Source organism: Rhipicephalus microplus, chromosome 5 (genome assembly GCF_043290135.1).
Source record: "Rhipicephalus microplus isolate Deutch F79 chromosome 5, USDA_Rmic, whole genome shotgun sequence".
NCBI classification, from domain to species: domain Eukaryota; kingdom Metazoa; phylum Arthropoda; class Arachnida; order Ixodida; family Ixodidae; genus Rhipicephalus; species Rhipicephalus microplus.
In genome coordinates this window covers 202,788,415-202,810,560 of record NC_134704.1, presented here as the reverse complement: position 1 = coordinate 202,810,560, position 22,146 = coordinate 202,788,415, and the positions used below count along the sequence as shown (strand labels likewise).

The following is a 22,146-nucleotide window of genomic DNA, read 5'->3' as shown; positions in this document are numbered from 1 at the left end:
TCTGTGAGAGGAGCTGTTTCCTCTCTGAGCTGTTGCAGCGGCACCTATTTCCCTTTCGACTCTCCATCTGCTTGGTGAAAGTCGACACAGAAAGAAGGACAGGTTAACAATCGAACATGTGTTGCGCGCAAACCCTTGCACCTGACGTCGATCATATCAAACACGGCCTGCCGTAGAGAGTTGTCTCCGCCCGTTGCGGAAGGAAGTAACGCGGTTCTGGGCTCCTCATTCGGTGCCGAGCGATCTCACCCGCCGCGCGCGGCTTAGAGGGAGACTGCCTGTAGTCCTCATGCTCCTCCGGTCACATGTAGCGTTTCAAGTCGCATACATGCACCGGTCCGCCGCTCGGTTTGCCTTTCATGTTCGCAAGCTGATAAACGAGCGAGAAAACTTTCTCTCGCACTTGGTACGACCCACACCATTTCAGTGGCAGCGAGGCAGCAAACTGTTTGCTAGCATCGCTGAGAACATGATGGCGCCACTGTTTTATCGTATTTGGCAGTTCTCTGATATGAAGCAGGATGCAAAGCGCATCCTGCTTCATATCTGGCCAGGTAGCGAGGCGACACAACTTAGCATAAGATTAAGGACCATTCACATGCCCGGCAATGCACGAGTCATGAAAGTGAATGACGACTGTGAATAACTCACTTGTGCCATCATCGCATGTGATGTATCTCAACAGGACGTCGTCAGAATCAAGCAGATATGAATCCAGTGCGCTCACAGCACTACCATCTGTTGCCGAGCACTCCGCACCGACAGCAATGCCAGGTGCCCCCATGTGCGCAGTGGCCTCACTACCACCCGGCTCCCGGAGCCCGTCGAACACCTTTCGACAAAATGGATCTTTCTGCTGAGCTTCTAACAGTTCCCTTCTGCTCAAAACAATCCCTGCACTAACCATAGTCTCTATGTGATTCACGCTTTTGCCTTGAACTAACGTTTGCTCCGCTGTTTCCATTAGCGCGAGTGTCTTGCTCTTAGTTCGTTGTGAGTTGGTCGGGTGAATTGCCTCGTGTCGCACTGGAGCACGCGATAGTGCGTCAGTCGCGGCATTGTTCTTACTCTTGCGGTAGAGAACGGTAAAATAGTAACGCTGCAGCAGTAATGCCCAACGCGCCAGGCGGCCACTTGGTTCATTCAAATGCCTCAGCCACGTAAGCGCCATGTGGTCAGTCTCAATCACAAACGAAACTTCGTCGATGTAAAAGTCAAACTAACGGAGAGTGAAAACTATTGCGAGACACTCTTTTTTTGGTTACCGAGTAGTTCCTCTCCGCTGGCGTCAACGTATGGCTTGCGAACGCAATTGGTGAGAGGAAACCCCATGCTGCTGAAGCAGAATCGCTTCTAAGCCTTGGTCGCTTGCGTCTGTGTGAATCACAAACTCTCTGTTCAAATCGGGTAGCTGCAGCTCGGCCGTGCTGGCCAGCAACTGCGTGAGGTGACGCAGCGCGACCTCCTGCTCTTAGCTCCAAGCCCAATGCTCACCATTCCTCAACAGCTTCGTCAAAGGCGCTTGCACTGCCGCGCAGTCTGGAATGAAGTGACAATAAAGGTTCACCATCCCCAGAAAGCACCTCAGCTAACCGATATTGTTCCGAGATAGATAGCTGACTATCGCTTCTAGCTTACCCATTATCTGGCAAAATCCGACCCTCGTCAAGCGTAAATCTCAATAATATTACTCGGGTCGCCACTATCTGAGCTTTGTTCGGTTTCAGAGTGATGCCCGCAGACCTCCGCCTTTCTAGAAGGCCTCTCAAGTGGGGCAAGTGCTCCTCGAATGTCTTCGAGTAAACCACTATGTCATCTAGATATGCGAGTGCATGCTGCCACTTTGCATCTCCCAAAACACGGTCCATTAGCCTCTAATACATACCGGGAGCTCCCATCAAGCCAAAAGACATTCTTGTGAATTAGAACAGTCCTCTGTGGCAAGTGAAAGCCGATTTCTTTTTATCCCATTCGTCCATCTCAATCTCAAAATATCCACGGCTAGCATCGAGCATAGTGAAGTACTTCACCCCACCTAGGTTGGATACTAACGATGAAATGGAGGGAAGAGGGTATGCGTTTTTCTTCATGACTTCATTCAGCCTGCGAAACAAAGGCGATGTATATCATCTTTCTTTGGAACTAGAACTACCGGAAAACCCCATGGGGTGCTTGACCTCTCAACTACGCCTGTGTCAATAAGTTTGTAGCGCCCTCGTTCGGGCGGCGCGCAAACCGGAGAGCGCGCGATGGCGACAGAAGAAAATAAAGAAGGCGCTAGGCCGTGGCACGTGAAGCCACGGCTCACGTTCCGGGCTGGCATCGGTTATCGTTCAGGTGCGTCTCTCTTTCGCTCCTGTGGCATAAGCCTACAAGTGGTGACCCGGACGAAGACAATGACCGACTCGAATGCACCCGCAACCGAACAAGCCTCACGTCCGCAGGACGTCTCGGCCGTGCAACTGCGTCTCCCATCTTTCTGGCCACAGGACCCGCAAGTTTGGTTTCATCAGGTCGAGGCGCAATTCTCCCTGTATCGCATCGCCTCGGAAACGACACGCTACTACCACGTAGCCTCCGTCCTTCCTCCTGACGTTGCCAGAGAGCTCTCCGACGTCCTCTCCAACCCCTCGGACACTACGCCATATCAGCACCTTAAAACCAAGGTGCTGGAACGATTCATGCCTTCGGAACGCGTCCGCCTACAGCAGCTCCTTGCAGAGGGGGACCTTGGCGACAGGCGCCCCTCTCAACTACTGCGCTGAATGCGACAGCTTCTTGGGAAACACGACGTCTCTGCCCACTCAGCGTTGCTTCGCGAGCTCTTCCTCCAACGCCTTTCTCAGCCAATCCGCCTCGTCCTCGCGGTGGCCGGCGACGTCAATCTCGACCGCCTGGCGGAGCTCGCCGATCAGGTTCATGAAGCGACCTCCCCATCTGTCAACGCTGTCTTACCACCAGCAGACACAGCGATTTCGCGCCTTGAGGCCCGCATCGACAAACTCGCCGCCTCCATTGCCGCACTCCGGAGCCCCCTGCAGGAGACTCGTTCGCCTCGCTCCGGTCGTCGACCTCTTCCACGCACACGAGATGCTCGGAGTCCCAGCCCTCCACCCCTCTGCTGGTACCACCGGCGTTTCCGACACCGAGCCACGAAGTGTACGCCCCCATGTTCGTGGCAGGGAAACGCCTGCCGGGATCACTGACGGCGGCGTGTGATCTCCCTTCTCGTCCCAGCCGCCTTTTCATGGTCACGGACCAGCTATCGGGCACCAGGTTCCTTATAAATGCGGGCGCGGAAATTAGCGTTGTGCCCCCGACTAAGGCTGATCGTTCAAAGTCACAGGGGCAAGTGCTTCGTGCTGCCAACGCCTCGTCTATAGCAACGTATGGGCTCCGATCTCTCACCCTCGACTTCGGCCTTCGCTGCATTTTCCGGTGGGTTTTCGTCATCGCAGACGTGGTTCAACCGATCATCGGCTCGGACTTCCTCTCATACTTCGATTTGGACGTCAGCGTACGGCGGCGCCGCCTCATAGATGGTAAGACTCGTCTCTCCATCTCGGGAGTCCTGTCCGACATCGCTCCAATGGCCATCCGCATGCTAATACCTTCCTCATTGTTCGAAAAAATCTTGGCAAGTTACCCAGAATTAACTAAACCGTGCAACCTCACTCAGCCGCCTAAACATACGGTGACACACCACATCGTCACCCGGGGTCCACCGGCAGCTGCTCGACCACGCCGCCTGTTCGGAGACCGCCTAGCTATTGCTAAACGGGAGTTTGACCACATGCTGCAGCTCGGCATTATCCGCCCGTCGTCAAGCGCTTGGGCTTCCCCGCTGCATTTGGCGCCAAAGCGTGATCCTGGTGACTGGCGTCCTTGTGGGGACTATCGAGCGTTGAACACCAAGACTGTCCACGACAGCTATCCTCTACCTCACATCCAGGATTTTACATCGCGCCTCAACGGCTGCGCAATTTTCAGCAAAGTGGACCTTGTTAAGGCGTACCACCAGATTCCTGTCGAGCCCGCCGACATACCTAAGACCGCCATCACGACGCCCTTTGGGTTGTTTGAATACGTGCGGATGCCTTTCGGACTCTGCAATTCGGCTCAAACTTTCCAACGGTTCATTTCTGAGGTCAAACGGGGTTTCCTACTGTGTTTGCGTACCTTGACGATGTCCTCATCGCCAGCCGCACACCTGAAGATCATGAGCACCATCTACGCGCTCTGTTCCAACGTCTTCAGCAATACGGCCTCGTTGTGAACGCCTCTAAGTGTACTTACGGCGCATTTGAGCTCGAGTTCTTGGGCCATCACGTATCATCCAAAGGAATACGCCCTCTCCGGTCCCACGTTAAAGCAATTCAGGATTATCTTCAGCCTACAACACTGCGCCAATTACGCCAATTCCTGGGGCTTGTGAATTTTTCCAGGCGCTTCATACCACACTGTGCCGAACTGCTACGACCGCTCACCGACCTCCTTCGGTCGACCGCCGGCCCGTCCTCCGCCATTCCTTGGTCGTCAGAGGCCCAGGCCGCTTTTGCTGCTGCTAAGCAAGCGGTCGCTAACGCCGTGCTTCTCATTCATCCACGCAGCAACGCCTCTACTCGGTTGATGGTGGACGCATCCAGCTTGGCCGTCGGAGCCGTCTTACAGCAGTGCATTAACTCCGAGTGGAGACCCTTGTCGTTTTACTCTCGGAAGCTACTTCCTGCCGAGACCCGCTACAGCGTCTTTGGCCGGGAATTACTAGCCATCTACGCTGCAATACAGCACTTTCGGCATTTCCTGGAAGGATGCTCGTTTTACGTGCTGACTGACCACAAGCCACTGGCGTATGTTTTCCGCACTAACTCATCCAAGTACGTGCCCCGTGAACTCCGCCATCTGGCTTATATATCGGAGTTCACGACTGACATCCGCCACGTGAAAGGAGCTGACAACACCGCCGCAGATGCCCTTTCTCGTATAGCCGCGGTTGACTCTCCACCGCCAACCATCGACTGGGCCTCATTCTCTTCGGCACAGCAGGATGATAGAGAGCTTGCCGCTTTTCGGGAGAACCCCCGTTCTCTCCGACTACGCCTGGTGCCTCATCCATTATCATCTGAGCGCTTGTGGTGCGATGTCTCAGCTGACCTTCCCCGCCCTTTCGTTCCCGCTTCATTACGACGCACCGTTTTCCACTCCTTACACGACATCTGTCACCCTGGCATTCGGGCTACTCAACGTCTTCTCACCCAACGCTATGTCTGGCCCGGAATCAACGGTGATGTGCGCGCTTGGACGCGCGTGTGCCTGCCCTGCCAGATGACAAAGGTCTCCCGTCATACTAAGACACCGCCCCAACCTTTTCTTCCACCCGGCCGTCGTTTCGACCATGTTCATCTAGACATTGTGGGCCCTCTACCAGTGTCTCAGGGGTACCGTTATATATTGACCATGGTCGATCGCTTCACACGCTGGCCAGAGGCTGTTCCAATTCAAGATATCACAGCCGAGACAGTCGCCCGCGTTTTCATTTCTACGTGGGTATCCCGTTTTGGCTGTCCTGGCACCGTGACAACAGACCGTGGACGTCAGTTTGAGTCCTCGCTGTTTACTTGCCTTAATCGCATCCTCGGAGCCAGACATTGCCGTACCACGGCTTATCATCCCTGCGCCAACGGCATGGTGGAACGCCTTCACCGACAACTGAAGCCCGCCTTGACTACCCGCCTCAATAGAGCCACCTGGGTTGATGCCTTGCCACTGGTGCTCTTAGGTTTACGAGCTGTCATCCGGGCAGACCTGCAGTGCTCAACAGCAGAGCTGGTGTATGGCACTTCCCTACGGCTTCCGGGAGACTTCTTCACGTCAACGAAGCTACCAGACGAGCCACAGCAATTCCTGCAACGCCTCCTCGCCTGCGTTCAAGACCTCCAGCCCACTCCACCCAGACCTTCCGAACACAAGACCATATTTGCCCACCCTGATCTGGCCACTGCAACACATGTTTTCGTGCGCCACGACGCGGTCAGACCACCTTTGACACTAGCCTACGACGGACCATTCCGCGTCCTTCACCGCACCCCCAAAACTGCCACTCTACTTCAGAACGGCCTTGAAGAGACAGTCAGCTTGGACCGACTCAAGCCGGCGTACCTGGAGACCGCCCTAGAAAGCCTCTCACCTACGACTGATCTTCCGTTGAAATACCACAAACAGCATGTCACATTCCGACTTCCAGTCTACACGGGGGGCCCTGTAGCAACCTCGTTTGGGCGGCGCGCGAACCGGAGAGCGCGCGATGGCGACAGAAGAAAATAAAGAAGGCGCTAGGCCGTGGCACGTGAAGCCATGGCTCACGTTCCGGGCTGGCATCGGTTATCGTTCAGGCGTGTCTCTCTTTCGCTCCAGTGGCATAAGCCTACAAGTTCGTCCAAGGCAGCGTCAAGTGCTTTCAGCTTAGCCAAGCTGATCAGTCGGGGATTCCATTTACAAGGTCGTGCATCACCCGCGTCAATTCTATGCTTGACCAGCGTAGTGCGGCTGTGACGACGATCAGTAAACATCGCGTCATACTCGTACAACAGCGATGACACCTGCGCTCGTTCCCCTTCTGGCAGGCTCTGTGCTTCTAGCGAAAGCAGGTGCACTGACCTTCCCTGCAGCTCAGCACTTTGTTCCTGCCGGGTGGTTACTCGCTTTCTCGGCGCGCTTTCTTCCTCGAGAACTATTCCTCCGAATGGCATGCTTTTGTCAATGCGGGGGTCCCCGAGAAAAGCTTTAGCGTGTCTCTGTCACGCTCTCGGTAACCGCCGTTTCCTATGTCGATGACAATACCTGACTTGGCGAGGAAGTCTTGACCCAGGATTAGAGACAATAACAGCCCAGGAAGATGCACGAAACGTTGTCGTCTCGTGCCTCTATCTCAGCGGATCACTAGCCTAGCCGCGCCGCTCGATTGTGCTGTGCCCGTAGCAAGGCAGAAAATGGTGTTGCTTTGTCTCAAGCGGATATTGTTTTCCCGAAGATGGTGCAACACATCATCACCGAATAAAGAAACACTTGCCCCAGTATTCAAAAGTGCTACGAACTTCTTTCGAGCTATCGTTCACTCGATTAGCGGTGCGGGTGAGTCTACGGCCTCACCTGCGCGACAGACTGACGTTGTAAGTGATTCGAATGCACCAATGGAATTACTGATCGCCACGCAGGGTCCGATGTGGATCACGGGCGGCGCCATCCGTTTTCCAAACCGTGCGTTTGCTCCTTACCCGGTGTGCGGTCGCATTCGCGGACGATGTGCTCCGACGCGCCGCACTGACACAGGGACTACGGAAACCACAGCGGCTTGATCGTAAGTCGCCTCGATCAGGTGGCCCTCGCTCAGGGTTGCGCCACTCTTAAGGCCTCGTGCCCACCACGCGCTCCTGCGTGGAATGTCACGTGCGAGGGCGGCGTGGGCTGTAAAGAGAGCAGAAGCGTAGGGGTCCGAAGTGCGGTCTGACAGCTCCCTACCGGGCGGTACCAGCTCATCAGCGAATGTTACCCCTAAACGCCTCTGAAGCTACCGTGCCGCCATTTCACGCACAGCGAGGCTCGATTGACTGCGCTGCGGGCGGAGGTGGGCGATACGATCGCGCAGCGAGGATGTCCCTTTGCATGCGCTTTGCCTCGATGGCGAGTTCTTCAAGGTTTGCGAACTTACATCTTCTGAAGTGCGCCGCAAAAGTCCGGTGCGCTTAATGTGTAACGTGCACGACTTTTTTCGCGATCGCGGCATATGGGCTAGTGAGACAATACAGTTCGTTCATCGTCCGTACATACTCCAGAAAGGATTCGTCCGGATGCTAGTTGCGAAGCTCTAATATCCTCCGCAAGTGCCACTCATAATTAGTCGGTAGGAATTTGCCATGGAAGCTGTCACGGAACTCTTCTATCGTGTGGGCGCAATGTCCGATTAGTCGGTAGCATCGAGCCACTTGCTCCGTGAGCGACACCAGAACCACGCGCTCAAGAAGTTCGGCGTCAGAAAGCCCATCGCTTGTTGATAATGGAGCAACCGGTCAAGATACTTGTTCGCGCTCTTGCAGTCGTGGTAACCAGTGTAGGTTGTTATGTCTACCTTGCCACGTGGTTGTACAGTCTGCACAGGGGCCTGCGCTGTCCTCTGCAGGGTGCTCGCGAGGCTTTGCATAACTGACAGTGCATTCTGTTAGAGTACCTCGCTCGAGGGCATACTGTTGCTCGCAGACTCGCCTACAGTTGCGGCACATGTCGGAGCAACTTGTGGCAGCGCCTCGCTGTTCGCGTCTCGAGATGCCGGAGCGCCATGCGTGACGCTTAATGTCATAGGCCTAATCTCTGCTAACGCGATCTCTGCACCGTCTTTATCATCCCATGAGAAACGACCAAAATCTATGCTGTCAGACAGTCCTCAGTGCCCCCACGTTAGCGAAAGGATCGCCACTTTGCGACTCGAGATCAGACGACATTGGCAAATCTTGGACTTACGACATGCCTGTTGTCTTACGTGTGGAGGAGCGTCGGTATTTGCTCGCATCTACAAAACTAACTGCGTTGCCTAATCCGTTACACTGGGTGCCAGATGTAGGGGGTCTGTCCTATGTACGGCTGACGCAGAAGCCTAGCTAATGTTCCAGCCGCACACAGTCGTACTGTGCTCGATTCACGTCCCCTATCGGTAGCTTGTCTCATTACAGCTACATGGGTTCGGACGAATAAGGCAACAGACTAGGTCAACAAAACGACACTTTATTGCTATACATTAGCAATAGCGCATAAATGTCACGTAGAGAGACAGATAACAAAGGTGTTGACGCTTACTCTTTGGTCGTTGTCATCCTCAGCTCGCAGGGGGTTGCGGGTTCCACCTCCTTCGTCCTTGGCCGGTGTCAGAGAGCGTATGCAGCCGGCCGCATACTGTTTTTGTTCACTCCCCCGGTTTCCCTCTCCCTGACGAAAATAATACCTTTTCTCGCTGAAGGAAGGGAAACCCATCCCGCGCAGCGGAAAAGGGAGAATCGCGAGTGCTGGCCGCGGGGGTGTTCCATCCTCCCACAAGAAGCTTTATTGACTCTCGAAGGGACAATCATGTCCCCGCAACTAGGCTGTAGCGCTGCCATAAAAAGGAAATGAAAACGGCGCACGTGCTCCCCCACAGATTTTAAAGAGGCCACCCTTTCATTTTTTGCTCTCTGTGCCAAGGCGACAAATTCCGAAGGGGCATGAACCTGGTGTGCCACCTCCTGGCTATGACTCAGTCCGATGTTCGAGCGAGAAGAGGCACTTTTTCAGGCCGCCGAAGACTGCTTCATGTCATCACGAATGACAGCGCGCCATTCTGAGGCTCAACAAAGAACTTACCAGCTCTCGTGCCGTGTGTGACCTGCACTTGCAGTCAGAAGACCTCGCTGGATAAAATATCCAACGAGGTCTTCTGACTAGAAATCAGAAGACTCCAGTGAGATATTTCATCCACAACGTCAACGGACAAGTGGTCACCATACCACGTGATAAGTGGACGCTAAAAGAAGACTCTGCATGTTTCTTGCCCAGTTGTCCAAAATACTTATCAAAGCCCTCAAAAAAGCGCAAGCTTCCAACTGCGCAGCCAGCCCTTGCCATTAAGCGCTGCAAGAATCAAAACGAAGGTAAAAATGAAAATGGGGTGCCCAATGATTCTGACCATGGTGAACGAGTGTGCTCCACAGACAACGCGGTTGCCGTCAAAGGCCTTGCATCACTCCTTGACAAGCTTTCCACTATCATTAGAGCGAGCAGCAAGACAAAGAAAAAGTGCGGAGACATATTCTGGAAGGATATAGATGATCTAGAGGGGTGCTGCCTCCCCCTTCTTGGCTATGCAGATCATATTCCAGCATTGGCGCACAAAGTGAATTTTTTCATATTTATGCTGATATATTTTACGCGAGGAATACGAATTTTCGTTTAGAAGACAGTCACAAGGTAGCTGTAGCAAACAAGAAAGAGCATTATATGTGAACATTGCCAAATGCACTTTTGTATTTTTATGTTAGCGACCCATTATATGCGTACATAAAAAAATATACCACACACAAAAAGCCTCGGTGTCCAATTCATTTACCCAATAGCTGTTTTTTACAGAATGCACCAAGTAAGAAGGATATTACTTGAATACTTGGTGCTAAGAAGAGCAGTGGAACGTAAGAGAATAAAATAAAGAGAAGCGACATTCGTACGGCGACAAGCTGCTGCCTTGCGAAGCTTCCGTAGCAAGTGGGCCGATCGCAGTGGCAGCGCCACCTTATGAGAGGAGACGGCCGAGGGCCACTTTTTTACGCTGCTCCCAAGTACAGTTTAACAACTGTCAGGATCTAGTAACATTGGCTGATTATTCAGGGTCTATGACACCAAGATCTTTAGGGCGAAGCTCCTTATGGCGTGGCTTGTGCGTCCCTCATTGCAGTGCGTAACCACCCGTGGCACATTCCCTAAATAGCGGTCATTAAAATGTGGGCACTTCTATATGGCTGCACTTCTATGCGGCATAATGGCGGCACTTCTATATGATGAGTACATGATGAAAAGATGTGAGATGGCTGTACTTGGAGTGTTCACTAGATGGACGGACGAACCGACATACAAATCGACAGATGGACTGACGGATGCACAAACGAACAGACAAATGGGTGGTGACGGATGCACAAACGAACAGACAAACGGGTGGACGTGCGGACGGATAGACAGAGGGACGGCCGCACGAACGGATGGACAGACAGAAAAACGGATGTACGGACGGACGGAAGCAAGAACGAATGGACGGACAGACTGACGAATGCTTTGCCCGACCAATCACCATTCACTCTGTGGATATGCTGTGATTTATTTTTGTAATGACCTGGATCAATCCCTCAGAGATAATGAAAGACTGAGACAAAAAATTGGCAAACGTGTCTAGGGCATAGGCATTTAGGTTATTTCTAAACCTGTTAGATCAGCACTCACCTAAGTGCCACACCATCTGGAATCCCAGGGGCAGCTTTTCCTGCCAAGTCGACCACACCTGCATCACGAGAACAAGTCGAAAGCAAGACTGAGAACAATACCACCCATCTGAGTGCTAAATTTTATGCAGCCTACTAGCTGTTGGTCCTTCACTAGGCAGAAAAATTGTCCAAATAAAAATCAGACAAAGCCAGACATGGACATGAAAAATGCAGTTAGGAGGTGCGAAGGACTCGTTGCCCACATGAACCTAGGCAAACTCATCTTAGTGAAGGCATCGCAACAGGGCCTTGGACGCACAATGAACACAAGTTGAAAATTAAACCACCACAATGGCACATCCAATGTGCTATTGTGGTGGTTTAATTTCCCTTGCACTTTTTTGAATTTCAGGTAGTTCAAAATTTGGTAGGAAGATTAAATGACAATTTCACAAACAGGTATCATGTAGAACAATGCACATACGACATGTTTTTTACCATTCCAAGAACAATAATTGCCTGACCAAAAATAGCACCAAGCAATGACAAGCACCAATAGACACCATCGAGCCTCCAGCTATACTATTGGCATACTTGCAGGCTATAGGGAAACTTGCATGACAAGACAAACATAATGCACATGTTAAAAATAACATTATGTTTTGTCTCTCCCAAGAGAATAAAGTTTTATTGGTATTGCGTCCCAAACTACCCCTGGGTTCTGAGCGAGCCTCCGAGGTGTACACAACCAAGCAGTGGACGACCGGTTGCAAACGACTCCGGTCATTAAGACTCCTCTTCATTTTTCCTCCTCTGTCCCCCACTCGACACAACGATCCGCCGCTCCCTTACCCACAGCAGTTCGACTGCCGTCCCCGTCCGAGTAGGAATAAACAAGTTTTAACTGTTCGAGGTTGCCTATGCCTTTTCACTACCGTTTCAGGAGTACGTGTATGGGATGCCGACAACCCCGGACATAACAGTGGCGAGAAAGTAAATTTGGACTTGCCCTATGAAACGCTTTTGACAAGCAAGTCATGGCTACGTACGGGCTCCAACATCAGCTACCGGAACTCAACGGCTCATCATGGTCATCGTGGTTTGGATGCCTGCCATTTTAATTTTACTTCGAGGCTAACAACATCACTGATGCAGCAATGAAGAGAGCCTTCCTGCTAACGCTGTGTGAGGAGCAGACATATGACACATGATGATGATGATGCTTGATGTTTTGTGGTGCAAAGTCCACTTCACGGACAAAGAGCGCCAGTTCATCTTACTAAAGATATTGTTACGTGATTTCGGCTGACTGAAAGAGGGCATAGTGGGGCATATCCAAGAAAGGTGCCTCAGACTGAGAGTGAAGAAGTGGACGTTGTCGGTGAGCTGCGTTGTGGCTGCAGACTAACAACTGTTATTTTCCACGTAACATTTTGCTGGAAGTGCTGGGTGCTCTTCTGACAACAGAGCTACGCAGTGGACGCCTCCTTAAGTCTGCTACCATGGCTCCGGGTGAGGATACGGTTTCGCCACCTACCTCAGCAACGACAGCAACCCGGTACGTCGCCCTAACGCAACCTCGTGATCCCGGTACCTTTACTGGAGAGGACAACGCGAATGTGGACAAGTGGCTTAGCATGTACGAGCGCGTCAGCAAGAAATATGGCTGGGACCCAACCGTTATGCTTGCGAATGTCATTTTCTATCTTGACAAGACCCCTCGCATCTGGTTTGAGACCCACGAGCACGAAATCACAAGCTGGGAAATGTTTAAACAACAGCTCCGTGAGCTCTTTGGCAACCCGTTTGGTCAACAGCTTGATGCCCGAAAGCAATGGGCTGTACGTACACAGACGTCCACTGAGCCCTACTTGACTTATATTCAAGACGTCTTAGCGTTGTGTCAAAGGGCTTATCCCAATATGACTGAGGCCGACAAGATTTCGCACGTTTTAAAAGGAATCGCCGACGACGCGTTCAGCCTGCTTGTATTTACCAACGTAACGACTATCGACACCGTGATCAAAGAGTGCCGCCGTCTCGAGCAGGCGAAGAGTCGACGCACTTTGCAGCAGTTTCAGCGCCTACCCAACACCCCGGCAACGTCGTCTTGCGAAGCCACTTCTTGTCATCCGTCTACAATCAAAGACGTGAGGTCCATCGTCCGACGTGAACTCGAGACCACTTACCCGGCTGCCAACAAACCGACGTTGCCCGACGCCTCAACACCAGCTGTCGCTTTGATCCAGGCTGTTGTCCACCAGGAATTCGCTAACCTTGGTATCCTGTCCACTGCAACCACCCTGGATAATACTGGTTCCTCGATAGCTTCTGTGGACATGAGACGCCGCCGTCCGTACTCTATTCGAACCAGGAACCCATCTGAATGGCGAACAGCTGATGATAAGCCAATCTGCTTCCGCTGTGGTCGTGCAGGACACATCGCGCGTTACTGCCGCAGCCAATAGCCATCTATGTCTTCTGGCTCGTACCCCGCTTACAGTAACTCATTCCGTCCACCAAACCACCGTTATCCGACCCGCACTGAGTCTACAGCATTTACTGCCCCTGAGGACTACGGCCACCCTGTCCCGTCGTCGCCACCGCCTCAAAGCCGCCCTTCTCGTTCAAATACGCGCCGCCGCTCTCCCTCGCCATCGTTCAACCGCCGCATGTCCCCGAAAAACTAGGCTGCGCAGCTTCTGGAGGTTGTTGTGCCACAGACATGTTCCTCGTTCGGGAGCCCGTCTCAAGAGATCGAGCCCTGTTCCGACGAACTGTCTTCCCCCCCTCCCAGCGCCGCCTTCCGTGCAGAAGAACCGTGCAGTTCCGGGGATAACGTCGCCTCCTCCGCCGAACCACTTTGCAGTTCCGGGTAGGGCTGCGTCTCCTCAGCCGAGCCACTGTGCCGTTCCGGGGAACTGGTCTCGCAGAAGAGTCCCAAAACGCTATGTAAGGCCGTGCCGGCCCCATGTTAGAGGGATTTTGCCCCAGCCGACGTTGTCATGCTGGCCGGCTCTGTACAAACGACAACCTGCTACAGTAAACGCTCCTTTTGTTGCCGTTTTCAAAACGGATTGCCTCCCTGTTTCGGCTTCGGGCTAAGGCTTCAGCGAAGTCCACTCGACGGCTCGCCGCTCTTTGCCACCGCTACCATCGCGACAGAGCAAATTCATAACAGTGGTTGGCAGCTACGGGATACGATATCCTACGTTTGGCAAGTCTGATCGGATCTCTGAGCACGAAGACGACCGCCGTGATAGCGTTTGGCTACGCTGTGATACGCTACCCTACGTTTGGCACGCCGGATCGAACTCCTGGAAGCTCGAGCACGACCGACCTGATATAGCGTTTGAATACGCTGGTATACGCTACCCTGTTCTCATCGTTCAGCAAGCTGGGACAAGCAACCCCGGATCTCAACATTGGCAAGTTGGACCGGATCCCTGAAGGCCTGACACTGTTCGACGGCAGCCACGAGTTGGACCATCGTTGGCTACTTTGGTTGGGTGAGTGCCCAACGTTTACTGTTCATTTCGCCAGACCTCCAGACCATTTCGCCAGACCAGCACAGGCAGATGTTAGGAGAGTGTTTTGTGTTGTGTTGGTTGTAATTTATTATTCACGGGCTTTAAACTATGAGATTAGTTTTGGAGTATGGTGAATATCAGTAGCAGAGCATCATGAGGGACGAGATCGCGATGGAGCAATACCTTGTGGAGGACCTCCTCGAAATTTGTGGAGCCATGGGGATTTCCGCCGGGTCCGCTAAAACAAAGGAAGCGATTCTCGAGGTGATGCGGGCAGAGAATGTTATGGCCGAGGAAGCTGACGAGTTTTGAGAGCTCATCTGTGAGGAAAAGCAGAAGGCCGAAGAGCGAGCAGCTAGAAGTCACGAACAGTGGCAAGCCGAGGAGAGCAGAAAAAGGACAGAGCATGCTCTCAAAATGAGAGAGCTTGATCTTAAAATTCAAGCCCTTAAGTGGGAGCGAGCGAAACACCAGCTCCACAAATTTCAGACAGGCGAGAACATCGCGCATTTTCTTGATGGTTTTGAAGTTGTCTGCTGTAATGTTGGTGTTAGCCGCGACCTTTGGGTGGAGAAGCTCGCCACGCTGTTGCCGCGCAAGATTGCGCATGTTTTGAATTGCTTACCCTTCGAGGAAGCAGGAGACTTCAGTCATGCTAGATATGCCTTGATAAGATATATTTTTCTTTCGAGTCCTGCTGACTGGGAAAGTCGGAGCGATAGAGACAGCGCTGAAGCACGTCGAAGGGCGCTAAAGGTAGACGCCTGCCGAAAAGAGCGTGAGGATGAGGCGCGACGTGAAGCGATGGAGGCTGAGGCCCGCCACATGGCGCTTGATGATGTCGCTCACTGGAAAGTGTTAGATGATAAGGACAGAAGCAAAGCGCAAGACGCCGAGGCTCGTTGCTATGCGCAAGCCGCTGAAGTGCGTCAGAGAAAGCGGGGCACTGAGGAAAGTCGACAGGTATCTGACGTTGAGACCCGTCACAAGGTGCAGGATGCCAAAGTGCGCCTGACAGAGCCAGACGTTGAGGTGCAGGGCGAGGAGTTAGGGGCCGAGGCCCATCGCATAGCTAAGGACACCGAGGTACATCGGAAAGCACTGGAGATGGAGCCGCTTCGCAGCGCACGCGATCAGGACGAATCGTGTCAAAGAGAGCATGAGGCCGATTTCGAAGGCCAGACAGTTAGGGCTATCCACGACAGCGATAGACCCTCACAGATCAAAAGCTCTCTAGGCGTGTTTGTTGGCTTTAATGACATCGGGAATCCCGTTCTGTCGCAAGCAGAGACAGCTAGCAATGGGCCCGAAGAAAGGCTAGCTAACCAGTCTAGAGCCTTGGCAGTGCCTGTCAAAGGCAGCGCACTTGAAATTAGGTGTGTCGAAGCAGCCCGCATTCCTAGCCTTTCCGTCAAAAGGAGGCATCGGCGAAAGCATAACACCAAAAAGACGACAGGCGCAGAGTCTTATTTAACTGATCGCAAACAATCTGTTTGCATAAGAGACGAAAAATCATGTTTTCTTCCCATAATAAACGGTGTACCACAGGGTAGTGTATTAGGTCCGCTGCTCTTTAATGTCTATGTTAATGACATTACTAATATTACCACCTCTGTTCAATTTATCATATACGCGGATGACACTACACTTCTTGTTTCTGGTCCGGATTCACAGAAATTAATAAGACAATGCAACGATCTACTGGTTAAGTTATCTCAATGGTCGATTGCTAACTGCCTTAAAATAAATCCTACAAAAACTAAAGTAATGTTATTTCGCGCTAAAAACAAATCTCTGACTTGCCAACAAACGTTATTATTTGCTGGTAAAGAACTTCAAATTGTTGATGAACATAAATTACTAGGCGTTACTTTTTCTTCGCATCTTACTTGGGATAAACACGTAGAAAATATCTGTAAAAAACTGTCAGCTATAACGGGTGCTTTATCTAGATGTAGGTATCTTCTTCCACCGAAAGCAAAACTTAACATTTATTATGCTCTATTCTTTTCTCATTTAAGTTATTGTAGCTTAGTCTGGGGGACTACTGGGAAAACAAACATTATGAAATTATTTTTACTGCAAAAAAGGATGATTCGGCACATTGACAATATGGGCTTCTTAGAGACAACACGGCCAGCTTTCCTAAATCATAGAATCATTAAAATAGAACATCTTTACACTTTTCGCCTACTTTATTCCTTCTATTTCTCTAAAAAATATCTTCATAATTTTCTTGCGTCGACTGCATCGTTGACACCTAGAATCACTTCCGCCAATACTAGAAACAGTGACATGTGGTATGTTCCTAGATTTCGCAATAATTATAGGCTACAATCATTAGAGCACAACTTGCCGCATATTTTAAATAAATACAAAGACGTCAAGTGCTTCTCAGCCAAGGAACTCAGGACTCTCTTTGTTAACATGTGATGACTTAACGTATTACTATTATTGTTTTCTATGTTTCACTTGTCAGAGCAAATTGTGTATGATTTCCTGTCTTCTTCTGCATTGAATTTTTGTTTTCATTGTTTTTCAATAATTTCAGATATTGTTGTGTACATTTGCCACATATGCCTTGTAACGGACCATCGACCCCGTCAAGCTGTTTGACAACAGCTTTTAGTCGATGGTATCCGCCAGAATCTTTGTATTTCTGGAAATAAATCTATCTATCTATTAAAGTGCGCTAAAGCCGCTGTTAAGGTCCATGACGTCATCAGTCGAGACGCCAGTTTGAGGGCTAGGCGTAGCATCACGAAAGGGCCCTCTAAGAAACGCTTGAAGCTCAGACCATCACTGAGATTGAGATTAGGCGGGAAGCACGCAAGAAAGACCAAATTTCAAGGAAATTCGAACGCCGAAATCACCGCCTGGTCTCATCCTTTTCACTGCCGCATAGAGACAATCACGTGGAGAAGAATCGCGTACGCCAGAGCTGTAACAAAGACTGTCATTCCCCACCATGGCGAGAGGGTCACTGGTCAAACCGGAGGGGTAAACGACGCAGTGCAGATGCCCCTTTCTTTGAGTTAAGTGGCTGTACAAAAGTCGATGCTACTAAGTTCGGCGAACAAGTTGGTTCGTCGTCCTTTTGCCCAGACCGCAATCCTCGAAAGCTGTGGAGTGCGCGACTCCCCAGAGTTCGCCTGAGAGAGTGCTGCCTTGCTAAAACGAAGAGTGTATTTTTTGTATTTAAATTTTGAGAATAACCTTTTCATTTGGTCACCCTCCTATGAGCTATGAGTGCATCTAAATTTTTGTAAGTTTTCCTTTCCTTTCAATTGGAGAAGCAGGCATTGATATGTTTGTTTGATTATTTTGTTTTCATAAAATTTAAAAAGGTAACAGTCAGTGTGTTTTAATTTAACAGAGAAGGCTGAGTAAAAGGCCTGTTTAAAATGCGTTTTTTGTTTGGCATTACGTGTTGGTAAGCGTGTCAGTGTAGGTTAACTTTCACTTTGTTTTGTGTAACGCACGCAAGTTTCATTCTTTCGTTCTTATTTCATTCTTATTTCATAATTTTTACTCTTATTGTCTTACTTTTCAAGCGTGTTTTATCTTGTTTCGATCATATTGGCGGCACGCATTGAAAAGAGAGCTTGTAGGAGGATGAACTTTGTTAAGTCGATAATATGACGCTTGCAGGCGACGCCAATGTGCGTGATTCAGGATTGCTCGGCATACTAAATTGTAGTTTCGGTGCTAAATTGAGCAATCCTCAGAAGCTTCGATCATCCAGAATCTGCCTAAATCACGATTGAGAATCGCTTGAAAACAAAAAAAAATTCTGTTTGGTTTAGCGGTGTCATGCACTGACACTTAGCTAAAGGTGTGTCCGCATTATGTATTCCTCCCGAGATTCGTTGCTCGTGATGCTATTTGTTAGGCCAACGTAATCTCGAGGAAACATTTGGTGTCTGCTGGTCTGGCGACTTGATCAGCATTTGGAGGGTGCTTGCTTTGGCCAGAGTGGTTCGGCTTTGTGTTCAACTCCGTCGTTCCAGTGAACCTCTGCAGGCCTATGGAAGTCTCAACGGGCGGAGAGAGCGGAACGGCTACCGACGGTCAACCAGCATTCCTCCTTCCGAGCCGTGCTGACGGCTCAAAACTCCGGATGCATTGTCTGGCAGCGGGGGTGCTGTTGTGCCACAGACATGTTCCTCGTTCGGGAGCCCGTCTCAAGAGATCGAGCCCTGTTCCGACGAACTGTCTCCCCCCCCCCTCCCCCTCCCAGCGCCGCCTTCCGTGCAGAAGAACCGTGCAGTTCCGGGGATAACGTCGCCTCCTCCGCCGAACCACTTTGCAGTTCCGGGTAGGGCTGCGTCTCCTCAGCCCAGCCACTGTCCCGTTACGGGGAACTGGTCTCGCAGAAGAATCCCAAAACGCTATTTAAGGCCATGCCGGCCCCATGTTAGAGGGATTTTGCCCCAGCCGACGTTGTCGTGCTGGCCGGCTCTGTACAAACGACAACCTGCTACAGTAAACGCTCCTTTTGTTGCTGTTTTCAAAACGGATTGCCTCCCTGTTTCGGCTTCGGGCTAAGGCTTCAGCGAAGTCCGCTCGACGGCTCGCCGCTGTTCGCCACCGCTACCATCGCGACAGAGCAAATTCCTAACAAGGTGAAGCTGCCCTGTCGACCCTACCCAAAAATCCTCTGTTGCCCTTACGTTTGAACAGGAACACCCTAGAAGTATATGTTGATGGCACACCTGCGGAAGCTTTGATAGATACGGGCGCTCACGTCTGTATTATGAGTTCGCGTTTTCGTCGCCGCATGAAGAAGGTCCTCACGCCCCCCTTGACCAGTGTCGTCCAAGTTGCAGATGGTGCAACAGTCCCTGTCGTCGGTATGTGCACAGCTACACTTACCGTAGCCGATGATCAAGTGGTCGTCCTTTTTACCGTGCTTCCAACATGTCCCCACGACCTCATACTAGGCCTCGATTTTCTTGCCGCCAATTCTGCTCTGATTGATTGCTCCGCTGGTGTGTTCCGCCTTGAACTGCCACAAATCAGTGCCGCCCCGTACCAACCTACATGCCGATTACAATGCAGCGACTTTGTTCGCCTGCCCTCCAAAACTGTGACGTACGTCGATTTTCTGTGCTCACCAGCTGTGCCCGACCGTGACTATTACGCTACGCCTCTCACCGACGTACTCCTTGCGCACAATGTTGCAGTGCCCTATACGGTGCTCAGCATCACAGATAACAAAACTTGTCTACCTCTTGTCAATTTCGGCTACATGAATCATGTGCTTCCACAAGGCATTCCTAAGGCCCACCTGTGTCCGTTGCTCGATTCACAAATTGAAGTACTTGCCTTAGACACACTTGTTTCACCGCAGCGCACATCACTCGCAACACATTTGGGCAGCCGTCCAATTGTAGACATGATCGCAACTGATCTTCCGCCACCGCAAGTTGAAGCCTTACAACATCTTCTCGAGGCCTACCAGGATATTTTCGATTTTGGCGACCGACCTTAGGGCAGACATCCTTTGTCCAGCATCGCATACACACAGGTGATGCCAACCCTGTTCACCGCCGTTCCTACAAAGTGTCTGCTTTTGAGCGGAGCATAATTCAGAAGGAGGTGAACAAGATGCTAGCGAAGGACATTATTGAACCATCCTCCAGTCCCTGGGCATCCCCGGTGGTATTAGTTAAAAAGAAGGACGGATCGTGGCGATTTTATGTGGACTATCGCCACCTTAACAACATCACCAAGAAAGACGCATACCCTCTGCCCCGCATTAACGACGCCCTTGATTGCCTCTATGGTGCCGCCTACTTTTCTTCCATCGATCTTCGTTCTGGTAATTGGCAGAGTGCCGTGGACCCCATGGACCGAGAGAAGACGGCTTTTGTAACACCTGATGGCCTCTACCAATTCAAAGTCATGCCTTTCGACTTATGTAATGCCCCCACTACCTTTGAACGAATGATGGACTCCCTGCTCCATGGATTCAAGTGGTCTACGTGTCTTTCTTATCTGGATGACGTGATTGTGTTTGCTCCCACTTTTGAAGCGCACCTTGAGAGACTGTCGAAAATTATTGATGTATTCCGTCTCGCCGGCCTTCAGCTGAATTCATCCAAGTGCCGGTTTGGTCGCCGTCGCACTACAATACTTGGACATATTGTTGACGCTTACGGCATACAGCCTGACCCAGAAAAAGTTCGAGCTGTGAAGGACTTTCCTGTGCCAAAAACCGCCAAAGATGTCCGTAGCTTTGTGGGGCTCTGCTCCTATTTTCGGCGGTTCATCAAGAACTTCGCGGAAATCGCTCGGCCCCAAATACAGATTTACTCGAACGAGATGAGACGTTTACCTGGGGTCCCTCGCAAGCAGCAGCATTTTCCGACCTGACCACTTTGCTCACTTCTTCTCCTGTGCTGGCTCACTTCGACCCTACGGCACCAACCGAAGTCCGCACCGATGCCAGCGGTTACGGAATAGGCGCTGTGTTGGCTCAGCGACAACGTGGGCAGCATCGCGTGATAGCTTATGCCAGCAGGCTGCTGTTCCCCTCGGAGCGTAATTATTCCATCACAGAGCGTGAATGCCTAGCGCTGGTGTGGGCAGTCGCGAAATTTCGCCCTTACTTATACAGCCGACCATTTATAGTTCTGACCGACCACCACGCTCTGTGCTGGCTCGCCTCCCTCAAAGATCCCACAGGTCGTCTCGCCCGGTGGGCACTCTGCCTCCAGGAGTATTCTTACACCGTAGAGTATAAATCAGGAAAACTGCACAAAGATGTGCATTGTCTGTCACACTACCCTGTGGCCGACTGCGATCCTACGACCACTGGTTCTGTGGGCTGCGTCCTTTCCATCTCCCAGCTGCTTCATCTCGGAGACAAGCAGCGTCGCGATCCGGATATCAGCCGCCTAATACAACAGCTCGAGTCTTCACCGCAAGACGCTTCTGTTCGCATGTTTACCTTAAAGGACCGCACCTTATATCGGCGTAATTTATCGCCCAATGGTCACAACCTACTTCCGGTCATACCAAAGCACCTGCGTTCCACAGTCCTACGCGAGCTCTATGACGCGCCAAGGGCGGGTCACCTTGGTGTCTCTCGCACATATGACCGTGCCCGCCACCGCTTCTACTGGCCTTGCCTTTCACGCTCTGTACAACGCTTGTGAAATTTGCCAGCGTCGCAAAAAGCCGTCGGGACTCCCTTCCGGATATCTTCAGCCCATCAACATCCCATCGGAGCCATTCTTCCGTGTTGGTTTGGACCTTCTCGGTCCCTTCCCGACATCCGCCTCCGGAAACAAGTGGGTCGCGGTGGCTACGAATTACGTGACTTCTTATGCGAGCCATGCCAACAAGCTGCGCTACAGACGTCGCTGATTTTCTACTACGCAATCTCATTTTAGTGCATGGAGCCCCTCGTCAATGCTGACAGACCGAGGCCGTACGTTCCTTTCGAAAGTGGTTGACGATATCCTGCGTTCCTGCTCTACCCAACATAAGCTCACGACATCGTACCATCCCCAGACAAACGGGCTTACAGAATGCTTAAACCGCACCCTGACAGAAATCCTATCGAAATACGTCTCGGTCGACCATCGGGATGGGGACCTTTGTTATGCCTGCGAGTC

General features: G+C 51.4%; 1 protein-coding gene across 2 annotated transcripts in view; it reads right to left on the bottom strand.

The window, feature by feature from the left end:
- milt (trafficking kinesin-binding protein milt) overlaps positions 1-22,146 on the bottom strand; it is a 354,950-nt gene that overhangs the window by 96,772 nt on the left and 236,032 nt on the right. Inside the window, exon 11 of one of the 2 annotated variants that reach the window (XM_037424365.2) lies at positions 11,011-11,068. The exons of the other annotated variant lie outside the window; for it this stretch is intronic. Coding sequence (XP_037280262.2) covers positions 11,011-11,068 — 58 coding nt within the window. The remainder of the gene's footprint in view (positions 1-11,010; positions 11,069-22,146) is intronic. 2 annotated transcript variants of the gene reach the window in all.